Genomic DNA, 21055 nt, shown 5'->3' on the forward strand with positions numbered 1-21055 from the left:
GCTTCAAATCAGCTGACGTCGCTAAGCAACAGAGTACGCTGGGGTTGAAAAGTTACCGGACTACTTGCGGAGTGCTACGAAAGACGTGAATCTGAGGCAAAAAGGCCACTTCCCTTGACAGCGGTCAAATATGCATAGCAACCAATGTTCCCTCTAAGCTGCGCGCCTGCGCGACCGCGCAGACCAGCTGAAGGACCCGCGCACTAGATTTTCCAGGCCGCGCAAAACTGGCAAAACTGCTTTGACTGGCAACGAAAATCAGAAACGTTACCTTTACAGGCGAAAAGCGTAGGTCCATAGGGACTAGTCACGAACAAAGTTTGGGAAAGATACAATTGTCCCCAACAATATTTTGTTGATTTTCGAAATAAATATTTTGCACATTATATTTGCAAAACTCATTCGTATTTTTATCTTTACTATATTCGTTGCCCAGAAAAGTGAAAAATACATTTCCAAGTTAACCAATGCGCCCTCGAGCCTGCGAGACAAGACGATGTCATTCAGCTGGCAGAGTCAGAAACACTTCGTGAATCCTGACTTACTTGCAGAAAGAGAGCTGTCAGTACGCCAGTGTTACGTTCCCCAGTGTTGTGTTTGTGGTTGTGTGTTTGTGTTTCCCCAAGGTTCCCTCGCTAATTGAAGCGAGTAACAGCCAGGAAATAATAAAGCCTCATATTAGTATTTCGTTTGGTCTCAGCATTGATATTTTTTACCCTTGTTTGCTTCATAGATAGGAAAATGTCACCCAAAAAGAAGAGAGATATCAGAAGTTTTTTCACCACCCAGATATGGAGGATTATAGGGGCCAAAACTAAATAAATAAATACTTGGATAAATAAATAATTATATAACACAAAGCTTAAATAAATGACACAAAATATATAAATGTTACATGTATTTGTGTGTATATATATATATATGTTTACGTTTTCATGTGTTTACATTTATTCATTTATACTTACATTTTTTCATTTATACTTACATTTATTTATTTATACTTACATTTATTTATTTATACTTACATTTATGTATTTATACTTACATTTATCCACGGTGAAACTTCCTGCAGCAAAATAAATCTGTCGTCCCCCCGTCACCAAGTCAGGGGGCGGGTCAAAGCCTCTGATTGGTGGTTCAACTCGAATCGACTGCTTTTGACTATTCCAAGGTGGCAGCACCTTGTGCGGATTCAATGAATGAAATATTGAATGCTACAGTGGTCGAAATGTTGGCGGAAGCTGAAGAGATGGAGGCACCTGCCAGTTCACTTCTTTTTTACATCATATTGAGAGCTTCGCTGAAATTATAGGAATGATATTGGCCGTGTCGCACACCCCTAGCAGCTGTAGAGTGAGGCGATAGAGGATCCCTCTAGCTTGAAGAGAGCTTGATCGACTGGTTGAGCCTGCCTGGTGTGTAATACTGTTCATTCACCAATCAGAGGCTTTGACCCGCCCCCTGACTTGGTGACGGGGGGGGGGACAGATTTATTTTGCTGCAGGAAGTTTCACCGTGGATAAATGTAAGTATAAATACATAAATGTAAGTATAAATGAATAAATGTAAGTATAAATAAATAAATGTAAGTATAAATGAATAAATGTAAGTATAAATGAATAAATGTAAACACATGAAAACGTAAACATATATATATATACACACAAATACATGTAACATTTATATATTTTGTGTCATTTATTTAAGCTTTGTGTTATATAATTATTTATTTATCCAAGTATTTATTTATTTAGTTTTGGCCCCTATAATCCTCCATACCCAGAGAGTAAGTAGCTAGCAAGAAGGTCCTTGTTAGTTAGTAGGAAAACTACACACACAGTGTACACCTGCTGGCCTTACATCGACACCCATTCTACAATGGAAACATGTTTTTAAAGTTGTTAGTGTAGTGGAGCATGTAACTTTTGCTTGTATTCAATCTATCCCTAGCGTCTGCCATCTTTCGACCAGTGTGTTAGCAGCGGCTTGTCTTGAAGTCAGAAGGATAAAGCTAACCTACCCACATAATGGGACAGTGCTAGTTTAGCCTAGTACCAGCAGGCTAGCAACTCAAAAGTGATATTAACTGGTAATAAGTAGGCCTATATGATCCCTTGGATATGCCTATCCCTGTAATCTCGACCAATGTCAGCAGTCAACTAAGCCTGGTTAGCATCTGTATTAAATTGATGAATTACTGTGCAGGAAAAACAGCACCCTGAATACAGATGTAGAGAGCAGGTTGGTGATGAATCAGCATCAGGGGTTCAGGTGAGATGTTGAATTGACCATTTTGGAAAATAATGCATTAAATTGCAGTTTTATTGGGATTTTTAGACAATGTTACCCATGAATGTTATTATTCACACTTATACTTGTAGATAGTAAAAAGGTGCTATACATTTGGATGCCCAAATGTATGCATCATATAAGATTTCATTGCTCAGAAGTCCAGTACAGATTATGTAGGCCTAGTACAGCTCTATAAAACTTTGAACCAATTACCTACGTTTAAAAAAAGTGTCCCTACCAAAGATGAGACCAAACCTACGCCCTTGTTACAGGCGCCCCAAAAAAGGGGCAATGTTCACCGCAGAACGTTGGGAAGCCCCATTCAAGTGAATGGAGCTTTCTACAGCATTAAGAACAGCCGTGTAATAACACATAATAAAGTTTAGCCATAGCTGTGGCATTGAAGACAGTACTGTAGCCTACTGCTACACTGCCAGTGGGCGAGCCGAGTCTGTGACTTTGAGGCTAACGTCAGAACAAGACGCGGTCTCACTCAAATTCTAAGTTTTACACAAATAACAAACTATGCTGACCCGCTGGCTGTCTTCACAATCGCCATATCTTTAAAACACTGCTGTCCATTTAGATGACCCTGGTACGAAATTAAGAAAATACTCACCAGACGCAGATCGACAGTTGACAGAGTGTCGACACTGTTGACTGTTGTTGTTTACGCAATCGTCAATGGAGGCTGACAGGCTCTCACGTAGCAAACAAATCAACGTTTTTACAGCAACCTATATTAAAAACTCACCACCTGGCTGTTTTCACAATAGTCATATCGTCATAACATTTCCCTCTTTCTTTTTTTCCGTGTAAAATTGAACTATAAAATTAGCTACAAAAAATACTACTATGACGCTTTCTAGCATGGCTGCCGCCTAAAAGACGAGGCGGTCGGGCGACCTGCACTCGCTCAAACTTCAAAGACTGTCACGACCTAAATCAAAAATGCGAGATTGCAGTTCCACTCGAAATCGCTTTCTCTACAAAGCCAAATAGTTGATTTTTGGGGGGTTGTATTTTTCACTCGTAATCCAAGCTCCAATTTGCGAGCTAGAAAGTCTATCACGTTGTATCCATGCGTCGTTGCTAACGTGTGTTGACGTGGTGACGTAGCTGCTAACGTGTGTTGACGTGAAGACGTAGCTAGCACAGGTTACCCTTCGTCGACAAAAGGCACTTTGTCCACACAAAAACGTTGTAACCTCCTAAACTGTGCTACGGAACCTAAATCCAAATACTAGCAACGCAATCAAGACCAAGACGAACATTTTGACACAGGCGTTGTCTTTGTAGTCCAAATATTGACTGAGCCTTAAGGCCGTTAAATGGTACACCGTACTTCACGATTACGGACACATGGGAAGGGCCTACGCATAGTTGGAACGCCCTGAAACGCCCTCTCCGTCGTCTCCGGGGCCGTCGGAGAGCTCTCCCGTGCACCGTTGAAATTCCTGTCGATCCGTCATGCCGTGCTGTACAGCGACGGATACCCCTTGGCCGTAATTGGTCCGCTACGACATCATTTCCAAACAACATAATTTCCAACTTCAACAGAAAGGCGTTTTCTCTAAGGTCATCTTTTTGAAAGACGTCTGTGATGAGAACTTCTTGGACAGAAAGTTTATTGTGAGCTAGTTTATGCTCTACTCTAGCGAATTCAGAAACGTGAGTTTGTTGTCTGTGCACTGACTGCCACAGTTTAGTGACCTAGAGTAGTACATTCTAGTTTTGACTGTACATACAGTTTGTATGGATCTTTTTGTTTCCAATTATATCAGTCTTTTTGTTTATCATTTTTCACATTGGATTATACACTTGGTGGTGGAGAAATGAATTCACAAAACCAGAGCCTTGTCTATATCGCAGGGGTGTCAAACTCATTTTCACCGTGGGCCACATCAGCATTATGGTTGCCGTCAAAGGGCCAGTTGTAACTAAGATGTAACGTCAGTAACGATGTAAAAACATGGTGTTTTTGTTGTAGCTTTTATGAACATAGGGCCTATTATGCTGCAATTGAAGTCCGCCTTTTAATTCTTGGACAATCTGCTGTTTTTCTTGGAGGATAAATTTGCATATTTTTCTCGGTGTTTGGTGACAAAATGCAAGCGCAAAACTTTTTTGCCCTTCATTTGAACGCAGAATAGCTTTTTGAGCTTAATGTAAAATAAACATTGCTGTTTTCCAATTGGTAAAACCTTGTCTAATGAAGGTGATGTCTTCATAATTTCTGGCTCCAAATTGTCGACAAGGGAAGCAGAAACATGCTAGCTTGGCTGAGTACTCTAACCAAGTTCGAGAGCGATACCAACTTGGGTTGAATGCCCGAGGACCTTGGCTGAAAATGCACATGGGGTACGTTCGCAGAACCGGCTGCATTGGAGTGCTGTCATTCAAACCATGCTCGCCTTCACCCAGTTAAACTTTGCGTTTAACACTGATGTGCATACACTGCTTTCTAGAGGCGGGATGTCGTCACTTTTCCGTAACACAATCGAAATGCATGGCGAGAGATGTCGTTTATGGTCAATGCACGCTGTAAAGCAGCGTAGACTTATTTCAATAGCCCATTAAGCTTCCGCGGGCCACATAAAATGACATGGCGGGCCACATTTGGCCCGCGGGACTTGAGTTTGACACCTGTGCTATATCGTATCGTCTCGTCACATGATCAAATAGAGACTTGCCATTGCACAACAACATACATATTACCCAGCAATCATCATTGCTAATCACAAAAATACCAAAGAAAATAAGAACGTATTCATTTCATGGAATCGTTTTTTAATAGTTTCTATAGTGTATATAAGATAGGCATATCATTTTGTTATAGAGTGCTACTATTTTCCCCACAAATAATACCTACCATGATAGAGATAAGTTTGCTCTTTCAGGTGGTTATAGTGCATTAGACACTGTCTTTAATATAATATTGTGTCACTGCACCTGCTGCACTCATCGTCTGACTAGTGACAGCTGGTAGGAGGGTCACACGTGTGATGAGAGGTGGGAGATAAACAACGACGATTTCTAACTTACAAAGACGCAACAAAGCAACGTGTTTTCGACAAAAAAACGCTTCTCCACCTACTATTCTGGCGGTGAATTGTTTTCAGCACCCCCAGCCTTCGGAGAACCATAAAGGCAACAGAAATGCTAATTAATCCGTCCTATCCGGCGGCCCGCCCATCCGTAACGGAGTCTGAGTACCATACTGGCACCTTAAGTGGGGCAAAAAAAAAAAACTAGAAAAGGCTGTTCCTGCGAAACAGCAGTGAGAATAATGAAAACCTGAATGGGGATAGCTGACCATGCTAAAAAAGGTGAAAATTGTGAACGTTTTTAGAAAGTTATATGCTGAAGCTTCAAAGCGCCCGAAAGGTATTTTAAATAGGGGCTGGAGCTGGACGAAGGCATAAAATTACACAAAAGAGAAGAAAAATACAAAACAAAAAGTGAAAAAATCAGAAAGAAGAGAACCAATGCATACAAATTTGAAAATTTTGCTGAAAATTATTTGCTGGAGTTTCAAAAGGCCTGAAATGTATGTTAGAAAGGACCTGCAGCAAGATGAAGGAAGAAAAGTACAGAAAAGAGAAGAAAAATGCTAAAGTACTGGCAGTTGGAAGGTACTGCTGTGAAAAGTATTTTTGAAAGGACCTGGAGCAAGATGAAGGCAGAAAACAGAAGATAATAAGATGAAAAATGCAAAACAAAAAGGGGAAACATTCAGAAAGATGAGCTGCAGGAAAGTGAAAATTTAGCAGGAAACCAGTTGCTGAAGTCTGGGTTGAACGAATTTGAAGGTAAAAGGACAACACTGGAATGACTCCTGGCCGACTTCTCCCACCCTGGACACTCCCTGTTTCAGTCACTCCCCTCCGGCAGAAGGCTGCGGTCCATCAGGACCAAAACCTCACACCACACAAACAGTTTCTTCCCTTCCGCTGTTGGCCTCCTCAACAAGGCCAAGAGTTCACACTGACTTTAATGACTTCATGTCTTAAAACATTTGCATTTGCACTACTCACAATTCGTGTAATATTTGTATTTTATATTGTATTTTATACTGTAAATTGGCAACTTATATTTTATGGCAACTTATATTCTACTTTATTGTCTATTTTATTTTAAATTGTATTCCACTTAGTATTGCTAGTTTATGTATCCTTAGTATAGTTAGACCATATATCTAAATTTAAGATTCCTATATGTTTATTGTATGCACCTTCCTGCCAAAGCAAATTCCTTGTCTGTGCAAACTTTCATGGCGAATAAATCCCTTTCTGATTCTGATGACTTGAACTTGCTGGAAAAACGTAACAACCGTTGGTCATTGGCAACATTTCTAACCTACAATCTAGGTTTCAGGTTCAAGACGGAGGAGAAACTAATCATGCGTGCCTGCACACCCAGTCCTGTTCAGACACTTAATTTAAGATGACATCAAAATAATAATTCATAGTACAGGGTTGCCGATGTTGTCGTTGTCCCTGGTGAGTTTTTTATACGTAAATAATAAGATCATGCTACATCTAACCAGCGGATCATTTCTTGCAAGTGTGTCCAAGCGGTATGTATTAACACCGTAGCCTTGAATAATAACCGAAGGCGTGAAGCTTATGGAAGCAAATCGTGACCAAAATTCAAATGAAAATGCATTTCCAGAAATGCATTTTCATTTTAAGAATGTGGCTGCATTATTTGACTCATAAATCAAATTAGTATTCAATCATCCTATTTGCATTTTCATTTTCTTCCTTAAGACTGCTCATTCTTTCCCTTAATTAAAATGAAAACGAAAAAGACATTTGAAATTTAATTTTCAAAATATGCCCCAGCAAATAGATACCAAAATTCAATTTGAAATGTAAAATTTGGAAATGAAAATGCATTTCCAGAAATGCATTTTCATTTTAAGAACGTGGCTGCAAAATCGTGACCACAATTCAAATTCAAATGCATTTCCAGAATTGCATTTTCATTTTCAAGAACGTGGCTGCAAAATCGTGACCACAATTCAAATTCAAATGCATTTCCAGAAATGCATTTTCATTTTAAGAACGTGGCTGCAAAATCGTGACCACAATTCAAATTCAAATGTATTTCCAGAAATGCATTTTCATTTTAAGAATGTGGCTGCATTATTTGACTCATAAATCAAATTAGTACTGATTAGTACTGAGCGGACATTGCATTTTCATTTTCATGTTCTGCCCGCAAAGAACTGCCCATAATTCGAAAACGAAAATGCATTCTGAGCGGCGCAGTAGAGTGACGTCAGTAGCCGCTCTTCTTCAACTCCCTGCTGACCGAGCTACCCATCTTGTTCGGTAGGGGGCGGTGTGCACATACGCATTGCATTACATGACAAATGTGCCGGGAAATTGATTGAATTGCCGGGTGTTTAGAGGACGCATCACAGATCATGGCGCTCCCTCAAATTGTGCAGACACTGATAGAATTAGCTGAGCTGGTAGAAACTAATAATATATCTGAGTCTGATGCCCGTGACCGAGTAGAACAAGTCACAGAGAGCTTGGCTGCATACTCTGCCGTCACAGACGTACACATTAATGAGGTTGCCATAGTAAACCTCTCTTCAGTCCTGGAACGGCTGGATGCTGTGGAGCCTCAAATGGGACGGGGACGACCAACCATCCACATCCCGTTCCAGTCCATCGAAAACTATGTATTAAATGGTCTACTTTTTCCTGTGAAAGCAAGCTGTTTCACCTTTGGCCTGGTTCAGACAAAATCTGAATTTCCGCAATCTGAATTTGAATTTCCGCAATCTGAATTTCAAGAATCTGAATTCCTGCAATCTGAATTTTAGAATGTTTTATTTTTGGATCAAAATAATTCAGTTGTATTAAATTTGGCATACAAATAATTCAGATATTATATATTCAACAGCAATATATTTCAGTTTTATGAAATTTGAGACACAAATATTTCAGATCTTTCATATTCAAATTCAGATACTTTTGTCAGCTTTCTAGCTCCGTAAATCCGTTGCTTTGCATCCTCCGACGGATGGTCTGGTGGCCGACAACAGCTCCGCTATGTCCTTTATTTTTAAACCATTTAATACATAGTTTTCGATGGACTGGAACGGGATGTGGATGGTTGGTCGTCCCCGTCCCATTTGAGGCTCCACAGCATCCAGCCGTTCCAGGACTGAAGAGAGGTTTACTATGGCAACCTCATTAATGTGTACGTCTGTGACGGCAGAGTATGCAGCCAAGCTCTCTGTGACTTGTTCTACTCGGTCACGGGCATCAGACTCAGATATATTATTAGTTTCTACCAGCTCAGCTAATTCTATCAGTGTCTGCACAATTTGAGGGAGCGCCATGATCTGTGATGCGTCCTCTAAAGACCCGGCAATTCAATCAATTTCCCGGCACATTTGTCATGTAATGCAATGCGTATGTGCACACCGCCCCCTACCGAACAAGATGGGTAGCTCGGTCAGCAGGGAGTTGAAGAAGAGCGGCTACTGACGTCACTCTACTGCGCCGCTCAGAATGCATTTTCGTTTTCGAATTATGGGCAGTTCTTTGCGGGCAGAACATGAAAATGAAAATGCAATGTCCGCTCAGTACTAATCAGTACTAATTTGATTTATGAGTCAAATAATGCAGCCACATTCTTAAAATGAAAATGCATTTCTGGAAATACATTTGAATTTGAATTGTGGTCACGATTTTGCAGCCACGTTCTTAAAATGAAAATGCATTTCTGGAAATGCATTTGAATTTGAATTGTGGTCACGATTTTGCAGCCACGTTCTTGAAAATGAAAATGCATTTCTGGAAATGCATTTGAATTTGAATTGTGGTCACGATTTTGCAGCCACGTTCTTGAAAATGAAAATGCAATTCTGGAAATGCATTTGAATTTGAATTGTGGTCACGATTTTGCAGCCACGTTCTTAAAATGAAAATGCATTTCTGGAAATGCATTTTCATTTTCAAATTTTACATTTCAAATTGAATTTTGGTATCTATTTGCTGGGGCATATTTTGAAAATTAAATTTCAAATGTCTTTTTCGTTTTCATTTTAATTAAGGGAAAGAATGAGCAGTCTTAAGGAAGAAAATGAAAATGCAAATAGGATGATTGAATACTAATTTGATTTATGAGTCAAATAATGCAGCCACATTCTTAAAATGAAAATGCATTTCTGGAAATGCATTTTCATTTGAATTTTGGTCACGATTTGCTTCCATAGAAGCTAGAGAGGATGCAATGGGAGATTGTCTACATAAGCTAGATCTACTACTTCAAATTGAAAACGGAGAAGATATTTAGAGTAAAGACAAGTTGTTTAACATCTGTGTTCAATATCTTCGATTAAAAGTAAAAACTGTCCAGTTATGAAGCGTTTGTTCGTAGGATTAACGCCAGCTGCAGCAAACACTTAACGCTAGTAACCCAGCCCTGGTTTGGCTGTTCGTGACGGTCAGCTATGCCTGTCTTGAGCCTCGATTTTTGCAGAATTCTGTGAAACTTGCTAAAATATAAAAGATCTAGCTAGATTATGTACACTTTAAGATCAATGTACATACCTTGTTTGGCCAATTTGGTCGATACTGTAGTGGAAGAAAAAGTCGAACCGTTTTATGGAAAGCCATATCGCGCTAGCTCGATTATAAGAGAATGACAAACATTTACCTAGCATCCACACCGCAAACAAGTTAACCTAGACGCAAAGCTGTACGTCCAATCCCAAAAATACAGATATTTTCCGAGACCCAAGACTCTGCCGAAACCATAGGTGTCTGTGCGGTCAGAAAAACAACTCTTTTGGCAGTTTCCAAAACGTTTACCTAGTGCGTGTCTGTTTGATTGCCACGGTGATGGCGCAGCTGTGATCGCTAACGAGCTGGGCAGAGAATAACCAACATTTACCTAGCATCCACACCTCAAACAAGTTAACCTAGACGCAAAACTATACGTCCAATCCAAAAAATAGACTCTGCCGAAACCAGTGATGTCCTTTATATGTCTGTGCGGTCAGAAATACGACTTTACCGGCAGTTTAAAAACACGTCTACTTTCGAAATTCTCTGAGAATTTTACCCACCTCTCCATTGAAGTTAGTGAGAGAATTTGAAAGGCTGCTCTTGCTTCAAGGCTCAAAGCTGAAAATCTGTAAATGTGAGCTCTTTAGTAGTTAAATTGGCTGAAAGAGGACAAGTTTTCCTACATTTGAAGGTAAAACTTGTTTCTGTAAGTTAAACTATATGAACGTCAGAGGAATTTGTTTGACAATTTAGTTGAATATCAGAAAAAGAGCAGCCAGCAGAGTGGCAGCTCAATCATAAAAGTCAAGAAGGAGCAACATTTTTCATGTATTGCAAACTGTCACGATTCAAAATTGGCTGAATATTTCAAAAGCTGAATCATTTGGGAATAGCTGAATGTCTTGTGAACATTTTAAAGGTTGAATGGTGTCTCTAGCTGAAAGTATGCTGAAGCAGTTAAGTTTGAAAGAGGAGGAATCCTTTTAATGATTTGAAAGGATTTACCATTACTTTTAATGGGACAATAATTTGCACTAAAACCTTAATTCTTTAAAAAGTATAAAAGTGAGAAATACCAAAAGTCATAGCCATCATCTCCTGGAGGAGCTGAACGTTTTGATACAAAAATTGTAGGAATCGGTGAAAGTATGCAGGACTAGTTAAAGGCCAAAAAACGGCGGAAGAACTGAGAAGTTGAAAAGCAATAGTGAGCAATTGTGCAATTGTGAAAATGCTTAACAGCATTCTCACGATAATAAATATATTTGTGAGATAACAATGGTTTGTGCTGCCGAAGACAAGCACACCCCAATAAGTCGACAAAGTACACAATAAAAATGTTTCATATGCCTATATTAATGAATATTTATTTGATTAAGTCTACCTGCTTGAGCATCTATTGCAGGCCGCATAATAATGCACAATACTCCCTGCAGATCAAAACATCTAGTAAAAGGCTTGCTTTGAACTCTGGGAGACCATGGAATGTAGCAGGAGGTGGTGAGGTTAAAATTGTAGTCTTTACATTGAAAAGTAATGCATTGATGCAATAATTCAAGTGGAATGACCTACACTGGTATTGTTCTAGACTAGAGTCTTTGGAAAATCAATACCTTAAAATAAGAAACTGTTGATAAGGGTGATAATACTGTTAGAAAACTGAATGTTCCAAGTGCAATAAAACGTTGAATGACCTCCACACACACACTGATGTTTATGTATTTTGGAAATCAATAGAGCTTGAACAAAAATTGTTAAGCAATGATAAAGGGTAAGGGACAATGCCTTCTTGGAATAGCTTACTTAAAGCCAATAAGTTACTGATCTCCATGTTTACATATGTTCAACCATGAAATAGTTAGACAAATAAGGTATAACCTACTCAATGAAACATTTAAACTATCCAAAGAGGCAGTCTGGGGTTATCTTGTACTGGGAGATGCAGATTAAACATAATGCACCTTTCATCTCTGCCAAAGAATGTTTGACGGTATTTAACAGACATGACCACGCTCCATCCTAACAAGGTATCGTTCGCCACTCGCTGGGTACAAACGCTCGATCTCTGACTTGACAAGCTTGGTCACTACCAATTCTGCCAACAAAAAGCTAGCTCTTTGTTTGGCCTTCTACATACCTGAGGAGTGAGTTTCACGGTTCTCACACCGTTACACTCACCCCTCTGAAACTCACTCCGGTGGTTAGCTAACGGTAACCTAGTGAATCTGGGTCCTGGCACCAATGTGACGGGGGTGTAAGAGACGTGGTCTTGCTCCGCCAGGACCACGCTGTTCGCTGCCATCTGGAGTCGAACCTGCCACCTCTGGACTGCCAAGTGCAACCAATACCAACTACGCCAAAGAAAAGCTAGCTATTTGCTGACGCGGGTGGCCTGCTACATACCTGAGGAGTGAGTTTCACGCTTCTCACACCGTTACAAATGCATCAACAGATATTATACCATATTATACCTCGCCAAGGAAGGCAGGCATCTCCTCAGGTGATTGCAGGAACAGGATCACATTAACAGAATTGGCTGGAAAGTAGCAGCCTGCTCCAAAAATTATAAATTGACATTCCACCTATACTGAGCTGTCTGTGTTGCTAAACATCTCAGAGAGTGCCACGTTAGCTTACATAACATGTTCATTGATTGATATAATTTCCTATAGTGTTCTTTCAAGATGTTTATTTGCACAAATAACTTCTCTCTGTTTCAAACCAATGGGTATTCTAGCATAAATTGTGTATTTACAAAGAAGATAGTGTTCACAAAATATCACAGAATATCACAGAAGCTTTCAAAAAAGGCAAAATAAAGCAGGCATCGACAGGGTATAATGTTTTTCACATGCTGTGATTCAGATAGGGTAGAAAAATTACATCCTTTGCCACATTCTTGCTCTCGTTCAAAAAACACTAAAACGTTCTCTCTTTCTCCCTCTTCCATAGTGTGGCTTGTGTAACCTGAATATATAAGACAGAGTTATTAATAACATTTAGATAAACAATTTAATAAACACAGGATATTGATGCATATTTGCTTCTATGAGACAACAACACCAATATGCACCGAGTATGCCATTGTCACACCCCCTCGTGGTCAGCAGCCAGATAGACGGCAGCGCTCTGGCTCTCCTCATTATTGACTGTGGCACTTGTGTCACATTTGGTTGATCAGATTCAGAATCAGAAAAGGATTTATTCGCCATGAAAGTTTGCACAGACAAGGAATTTGCTTTGGCAGGAAGGTGCATACTAGCCTGGTCCTAACCAGACCCTCGTACATTTCATTTGTACAGAGGGTCTGGGATCGCTCCATTGACAAACGTTAACTTCCTTGAAGGCAGGTCCTCTGTTGAAGTTTATAACTATTGGATCTGCCCAGAGCCACTCTGATTTACCATAACCAATCGCAAGCGTTCGCCTTAGCCAACTCCTTCACCACTACTTTAACGGAGCTAGCTGCCGTAGCTGGAAAATCAAACTTTTCCCGAACCGCGTGGGGAGGAGGGCCACAACATCATGGCCACCAACAAAACTCAGCAAGATGTACTTGCTCCGGCTTTAACCTATGGATATTCGGCAGCGTTGCCACAACTGCAGAATAGCTTTGCTCGCATCTTTCTCCGCCGCCATTACTGAACTACTCAAACTAGTGCACGGCATTAACGTCATCGTTCTCAGCCACTCCCTCTTTTCGCTGATTGGATCTACAAAAAATGTGTTTCTGAAAACCGACTTCAGTCATACTCCCAGACCTAGTACAGAAGCAAAATCCAAATTGAGCTGAAGTACGTAGGAGGGCAGAGCCAGGCTAGGTGCATACAATAAACATATAGGAATCTTAAATTTAGATACATGGTTTAACTATACTAAGGATACATAAACTAGCAATACTAAGTGGAATACAATTAAAATAAAATATACAATAAAATAAAATATAAGTTGCCATAAAATAAAATATAAGTTGCCAATTTACAGTATAAAATACAATATAAAATACAAATATTACACGAATTGTGAGTAGTGCAAATGCAAATGTTTTAAGACATGAAGTCATTTAAAGTCAGTGTGAACTCTTGGCCTTGTTGAGGAGGCCAACAGCGGAAGGGAAGAAACTGTTTGTGTGGCGTGAGGTTTTGGTCCTGTTGGACCACAGCCTTCTGCTGAAGGGGAGTGACTGAAACAGGGAGTGTCCAGGGTGGGAGTAGTCGGCCACAATCTTCTTCGCTCGCCTTAGGGTCCTCGAGGTGTGCAGAGGGAAGGCAGATTGCAGCCAATCACCTTCTCCGCAGAGAGGATGATACGCTGCAGCCTGCTCTTGTCCTTGGCAGTGGCAGCAGCGTACCAGATGGAGATGGAGGAGGTGAGGATGGACTCAATGATGGCTGTGTAGAAGTGCACCATCATTGTCTTTGGCAGGTTGAATTTCTTCCGCTGCCGCAGGAAGTACATCCTCTTTTGTGCTTTCTTGGTGAGGGAGCTGATGTTCAGTTCCCACTTGAGGTCCTGGGAGAGGATAGTGCCCAGGACGCGGAAGGACTCCACAGTGTTGACTGGGGAGTCACACAGGGTGATGGGGTGAGTGGGGCTGTGTTCTTCCTGAAGTCCACAACCATCTCCACTGTCTTGAGAGCATTGAGCTCTAGGTTGTTCTGGCTGCACCAGGTCACCAGGTTGTCCGCTTCCCACCTATAATCAGACTCGTCTCCACCAGAGATGAGCCCAATGAGGGTGGTGTCGTCCGCAAACTTCAGGAGTTTGACGGACGGATGACTGGAGGTGCAGCTGTTGGTGTAAAGGGAGAAGAGCAGAGGAGAAAGGACGCAGGCCTGGGGAGATCCAGTGCTGATGGACCAGGAATCAGAGACTTGTGTTCCCAGCTTAACGCACTGCTTCCTCTCAAACAGGAAGTCTGTGATCCACCTGCAGGTGGAGTCAGGCACGTTCAGCTGGGAGAGCTTGTCCTGAAGCAGAGCAGGGATGATGGTATTAAAGGCAGAGCTGAAGTCCACAAACAGGATCCTGGCGTAGGATGCTGGGGAATCCAGGTGCTGTAGGGTGAAGTGGAGGGCCATATTAACTGCATCGTCCACAGACCTGTTGGCTCTGTAGGCAAACTGCAGGGGGTCCAGTAGAGGGTCTGTGATGGATTTTAGGTGTGCCAGCACCAGGCGCTCAAAAGACTTCATTACCACAGAGGAGACTTCATTACCACAGAGGATTACTGTGCACTTCCATGTGGGTTACATACATCCCCCATTTCTCTGGGGACACACTACAGGATAATCGGGCCGATTTCGCCCCTTCCGACAATCCTAACGTCCCGATTATCTTGATGGTTCTACTGATTATTTGATCAGATGTTCCCTTGGTGTGAGGTGTGTCAAGAGTGACCGAATCTGCTCGCAAAGACGTCGGAGGCGACCCGATCGCGAAATATTGAACATGTTGAATATTTACGATCAGAAATCCTGATGTGTGGGGGGAACCCCGAGGACAAACCCCGGGTTTATCACGTGAAACGAAACAATATTCAGTAAACAATATCAGAAAGCAAGCTGAGAGAAGACAGAAGCATAACAAACAGAGTCACGGCGCAAACAAAGTTAAATGGAATTGATTTGTGGCAACAGCAAACCCTTAAATTTTTTCCGTGAATTTTCGGTGAAAATAATTCCAAACACCATCATCGCAATTTATTCCTGCATATAGTCCGCCATGCTTATTCTTAAATCTCGACAGATTTTGCGAGATTTTTTGTTTTAACAATCGGGACACTGATGGCAAATCTGTTTGTGAGTGGTGTGCTGTCTTTGTCAATTCATGGCACACCACACACTGTAGGAGCAAAACGGCTAAATCTAGGATTTTTTGTCCTCATGTTTGTGATCTCTCACAATTTGAAGATCTTATAAGGTTAAAAAATATTTTTGTGTGTCCCCAGCATAAGGGAGGTATTCAACCCTGGTCCTCAGGGACCCCCTGTCTATATACACTGTAAACTTATATATCTGGCTCTGTCATTGTTCTAGCTTTGCAAAGCAAGCTAAATTAAGCCTGTATAGCCTACCTATGTTACTATTATAATGATGATGAGTGTTGTTTACTATTACTAGCTTATTTTTAATGCCATCGTTGTAGTGTTGACAAAGTTAACCATATAACGACCATATTGTGGCTATCAGACATATTATTCATATTCGTCTTTGCTCCAGAATAACATGTCAACAATCAATAATGACGTAACATGCCACGATATTACAACTAATTATATGATGCTATAATTACGTTTGTCATGCCGTGAGCATAATAATTTGTTCATTACGAAATGGTTAAATCTGCTTTAAAATAACGGACATAAACTCTACAAACAACCGTCATGTAGCCTATGTGTGCAACCATTTGTAAAACGTGCTACAATAAAGGCAGGCAACTGTAGATTATCAAGCCCTTTCTCCTTGTTCTCATTCAGCTCAGGTAAATCAGCGGTTTGCTGATGTTCCCTTTTGTGCGCGTCCCCTGTTCGTATCCGCGAACACGTTTCCAGGCAATTTTTCTTGACGTAAGCAAATAAATTGCCTGCAAGTTTACCCATTTCGGATTGGTTTCAAACTTAGCAAAAATCAGGAAAAATTATTCTATGAAAAAGCTAGTAGTATGAGCCAGGTTCGAGAATCGAACAAAAATTATTGGGGGAGATAGTTTTGTAAATGTTGAATGGAGTTAATAGAATAAAAACGACCGGAAGAGTCGGAAACCCAACCGTACATGCAATACCACCTACATCCACCGGGGCTGTTGCCTCAAGCCGAGAGGCGAGGGGTGGGGGCTTGGTTGCGACAGACGCACTTGTCCGTTGGCTAAAACGTTCCGTACAGAAACACCATCAACCGGTTCATGAATAAGGCTAATTTACCATCCATCAATGCTTGGCCTACTCAGGTGGGATGAGACGTGACATTTAGTTTAAAATGTACGTTGTCGTGTCACCTAATTGATTAATAAGCAGACATAGTGCTAATTGTGGAATTCGATTGTCTGACGAGTGCTATACAGTAGGCTACTGGCTGTGCCGGTACTGTGTCACAGTGTGTGATTACTAGCTAGAACAAATTGTTCTATTGTACACTACAGTACTGGGCTGCTGCTACCGATTTTTTGGGGGAGTTGGCTAGCTAACAGTAGCTAGCTAATAACGTTAATTTGATCAAGACACGTGGTAGTATTTATTATTGCAATGGAGTCTTTCATCAAGTTCACAAATCAAAGTCAAGGGAGGGACCGTATTTTCAGGTATGTGAACACATTGGCTTGCTATCATAGTTTGTAGCTAGCAACTATATTACTGTAGCCTACTGAATATATTAGCCTACTCTGGATACAGTCACTGAATGTTGATCAGGACAACATGTACTATGGTGGCTTCTTTCTTCTGTAGCTCGAGTATTACTACCAAGCATAACATTAAAATAGTTTAGTTGCTAGTTAATTGACAGTTATAAAATAAACGAATAGGCTAGTTAGCTCTAACTAACGTAACCTGTATGTTGTTTATTAAAGGGCAACCCAATATGCTTGCGCTTTTACGAAGTACTTACTAAGAAATAATTCAGCCCATCAAGAACTAGCGATGAAGCTGAAAAGTCTGGAGTCAAACATGAGTTCTGGCAGAAAATGTGAGTCTTTTTTTTAACCAGTCAACACTCACCATGTAAACAAATTTGTTTGTAGCCTGGCTAGCAAAATTATTTTAAGTTTGACAAATACATTTTAGTTGACTGTCGTGTAGTGTAGCATTAATTTGATCCCTTTCTATGATCATTGTCTAAAACTTGGGAATATGCTGAACTTCTACGTATTGTTTTGTCTTTCAGTGTTTAGACTGGGGAACACCGCAAACTCCGTTGAAGCTGCAGCACGAACCTTGAAACTCTCTGACCCAATTCTACGCCTGTGCCTTACAGTGGCCAACCTCAACCGCGCCCTTTACTTTATCTGTGATAATGTACTTTGGGCCAGAAATGTTGGCCTAATCCATGATATTAACAAGGACCGGTGGAGCTTGCACGCTTCTCGTTACTACTTTTTGTCCCTGGTTATGAGTCTAACAAGAGATGTTTACGTAATCTGTCAGATAATGGTGCAGAAGGCAAAAGATAAGAGCTTTCAACAGAAAATCAATCAACACCTCAATGACAGTCCTGAGGTGGCCCCTGTTATCATCCCTCAGATTGATACCTTTCTCTATGTTCTTATTGAGAGCCTGAAAAGCCATCCTGCAGTTGCCCTAGACACAATGAAAAACATATGTGATATTTTTATTCCACTGGACAAGTTAAGAATCTACCAGTCAAATGCAGGGGTGGTGGGCTTTTGTGGTTTGATATCCTCATTCTTAGGAATAGTGTCTCTCCTGCAGCCCAACTTAAAAATGAAGCCATAGGCAAGCTTTTAGGAAAGAAAGAGAGGTACAGTGACTTGGGTCTAGTGATTCTAAAATCACTAGTCTAGTGACATGTATAACCCTGGCAAAATTGATATTTATTGGGATGCTACTGCAATGTGCATTGACTGCTGCTGCCCATTAGTTTTGTAAGCAAAGCTGAAGGTTTTGGCAATATGGAAAAGTAAGGAAACTCAAAGTAGTATATTAATTTAATACTAGGATGTTGTTTCTTTTTATTTAATAATGGGACCAACTTCAGTTCACTTATATGAGTCATTTTTCTAAAGGGAACTGCTAGGAGTATCGTATGTGTGCAATAGGCTAGTTGTGAATCACTGAGGTTATTGTTATCCTTGGAAGTTCTTAAACTTGAAAATAACGGTCTTGAATGAAAATTAATAATGTTTAACTAATGTACGCCTTAAAGCCACCACAGCACTGCCCCAGTAAGCCATCAAATATCACTCTTTAATAAGACTAGGATTTTAAAAGTTCAATAGCACTTTCTAGAGGTCTAGCTGTTTAGTAGTCTCTTTGCTAAAGGGAACAGTTTACATCGACAGTACAACTTTGTTTTTCTTCTTTTTTTTTTACAGTGTGCTGACAGATTCTTCCTGATATGTGCACCCAATAAGTGATTTCCAAACTGGCACAAAAAGCTTTGGGAGTACAGTTTGGTCGCCTGGCACTGTGAATTTATACCATAATCAAGTTTAATGAAACAGATCAATATTTGTATACAAATAGTACATATTGCTGCTTTAATCATTTTGGTTATTTCATTGGAGAACAGACTTAATATTTTTCTAATTGGTAAAAGATATGTAAAATTGTGAGTACTGTATTTTTCTGTTTTGTATATTAAACTAAATTACAATTGATAGGGTGCTGAAAATCCTGACCTCACTGCCATGTCAAAACTTTACTCATCATGGGACCTTTGTAACGCACACACAGTAATGTTCAGCATACACCTCACTTATGAAGCTGACATTGGCTGACCAATTTCTAGTGGTAATGTGAAAGTTCTCGTATTTCTATGGGTTGGCCTAATGTCTGTATAACAAGCATGTTCTCCAATTATCAAGTAACAGATTTTTGTATGTATGTTTGCATAACATTTTGAAGCTTTTTAATGAATAGTGCTTTCAAATCAAGTGACCTATATACCCACTTGGTAGTATGAAGCAGGGGAGCTCAATATGAATTCTATGCAACTTATATCTTAAGGATTAAAGAACCTTCAGTATCCTACCAGTGCAAAATGTGCTGAATGAAACTAAATTCTTTTAAGCCATCTTTAAATCAACATTAAAACATGTTACATAAAGAAATCACAATGTTAATATGTCATTATAGTCACTGTGTCAATAGTAATTCCGTTCAGATCAACTGAGTGATATTAAGTGACTATGTGCAATAGGCTACATTTGTTTTCTCTGATTTTCCTTTTAGGATAGTTTTCTGTAATTTATAGAAATTACATGGTTCTGTTGAGAAACACAGAATATTTGGGGAATTTTGCAAAACACTTCTGTTTAGTAAAACTGATGTGACAGTAGTTACTGTTAAAGTAGTATACTTATAAATTATAGTTCAATACTGTTCAAATCTAGGGAGGGAGTCAGGTGGCTGAGTTCTTGGGCAAGGCACTTTACCCTACTTGCCTCGGGAGAATGTCCCTGTACTTAAGTCGCTCCTGATAAGAGTGTCTGCTAAATGAGTAAATGTAATGTAAATGTAAATCTGTGAGTCAAATTTAAAAACCTTTACACTATTACACTGCAGTGTAACCGGTACACTATTGTTCTAATTTGAGATCCATCAGGCTTTGTAAAAGTCTACACTTGTGATGTTGTAAAACATGTTGTAATGTTATTTCTTAAAATGAATCATAGGAAAATAATTGATTGAAAAGAGCTTTATTTTAAATTGTTACAGAGACTAATACATTTTGTTGGCTTTTTCCAAGAGAAAGAGGTGGCGATAAAGCATCTCCCACAGAAAATTGCAAAAATATATTCAATTTCCCTTTCACCATATCTTCTGTCTGAGAAACTTGTGCAAAAGAGAAACCAAAACACATGAATAGCAATAAATAGTAACACATTTGTTCTCATACATAGACAAACTGCTGTGAGTTATATTGACGAGGTGTTCGATTTCACATTTCAATTTTTACATGTATTTTCCAATATCAACAAATAAAGTATACACACCACCAAACAGTTTACTTGAAAAGGGTTCATTTGACCTCTATTAATTGTTTTATACATGACAATATATTTTGCATTTGAAAGGCCAGTATATTGTTTGAATAGAACAAGTATCTTATTTGTCTGAATGCCATAAATAGCTGTCTTGAAACTATTTAAAAAGATTTGAGAGCAAACCTTTTGTTCACATATTATTCAATCAAATTGAGTAATAACAGTAATGCAACATTAATTCCATGTCACTCAAGAATTCCCTAGAAGGCACCTAGCTAACTTCTGCATACACCACAATTAGCACTTATTCAAATGAGTAGCCATTATGGCCAAGTCCAATACTGCACACAGCGACAGTGATCTGTCTTGGTATCAAATAATATAGCCTAATGTGCTTCCCAAAAAAATACATTAACATACATCTCATACATCTCTCAAGAAGTCATGAACTATGATGTTACAAAACTATGACGGCACATACTTTCACCTTTTGCTGATTAATTGACATTACAAAACCATTCTGACACTATACTGTGTGGTATCTCTAAAAGCTTCTAGTCATT

The 21055-nt window shown here is 39.8% G+C and overlaps 1 protein-coding gene across 1 annotated transcript; it reads left to right on the forward strand.

Annotated features, from left to right (window-relative positions):
• Positions 1-16710: 16710 nt before the first annotated feature.
• pex11a (peroxisomal biogenesis factor 11 alpha) lies at positions 16711-20261 on the forward strand. The gene is made up of 3 exons (XM_047033385.1): positions 16711-17129; positions 17397-17512; positions 17711-20261. Exons 1-3 carry the CDS (start codon positions 17074-17076, stop codon positions 18277-18279), a joined length of 741 nt encoding a protein of 246 aa, XP_046889341.1. The 5' UTR covers positions 16711-17073; the 3' UTR covers positions 18280-20261.
• Positions 20262-21055: the final 794 nt, after the last annotated feature.

Source organism: Hypomesus transpacificus, chromosome 14, assembly GCF_021917145.1.
Source record: "Hypomesus transpacificus isolate Combined female chromosome 14, fHypTra1, whole genome shotgun sequence".
Taxonomy (NCBI): Eukaryota; Metazoa; Chordata; class Actinopteri; order Osmeriformes; family Osmeridae; genus Hypomesus; species Hypomesus transpacificus.

Bases quoted from the DNA above. Each gene is read 5' to 3' on its own strand.
- pex11a (XM_047033385.1), top strand. From the start codon at position 17,074: ATGGAGTCTTTCATCAAGTTCACAAATCAAAGTCAAGGGAGGGACCGT. The intron at 17,130-17,396 runs GTATGTGAACAC...TGTTTATTAAAG, and splicing joins GGGAGGGACCGTATTTTCAG to GGCAACCCAATATGCTTGCG. The intron at 17,513-17,710 runs GTGAGTCTTTTT...TTTGTCTTTCAG, and splicing joins CATGAGTTCTGGCAGAAAAT to TGTTTAGACTGGGGAACACC.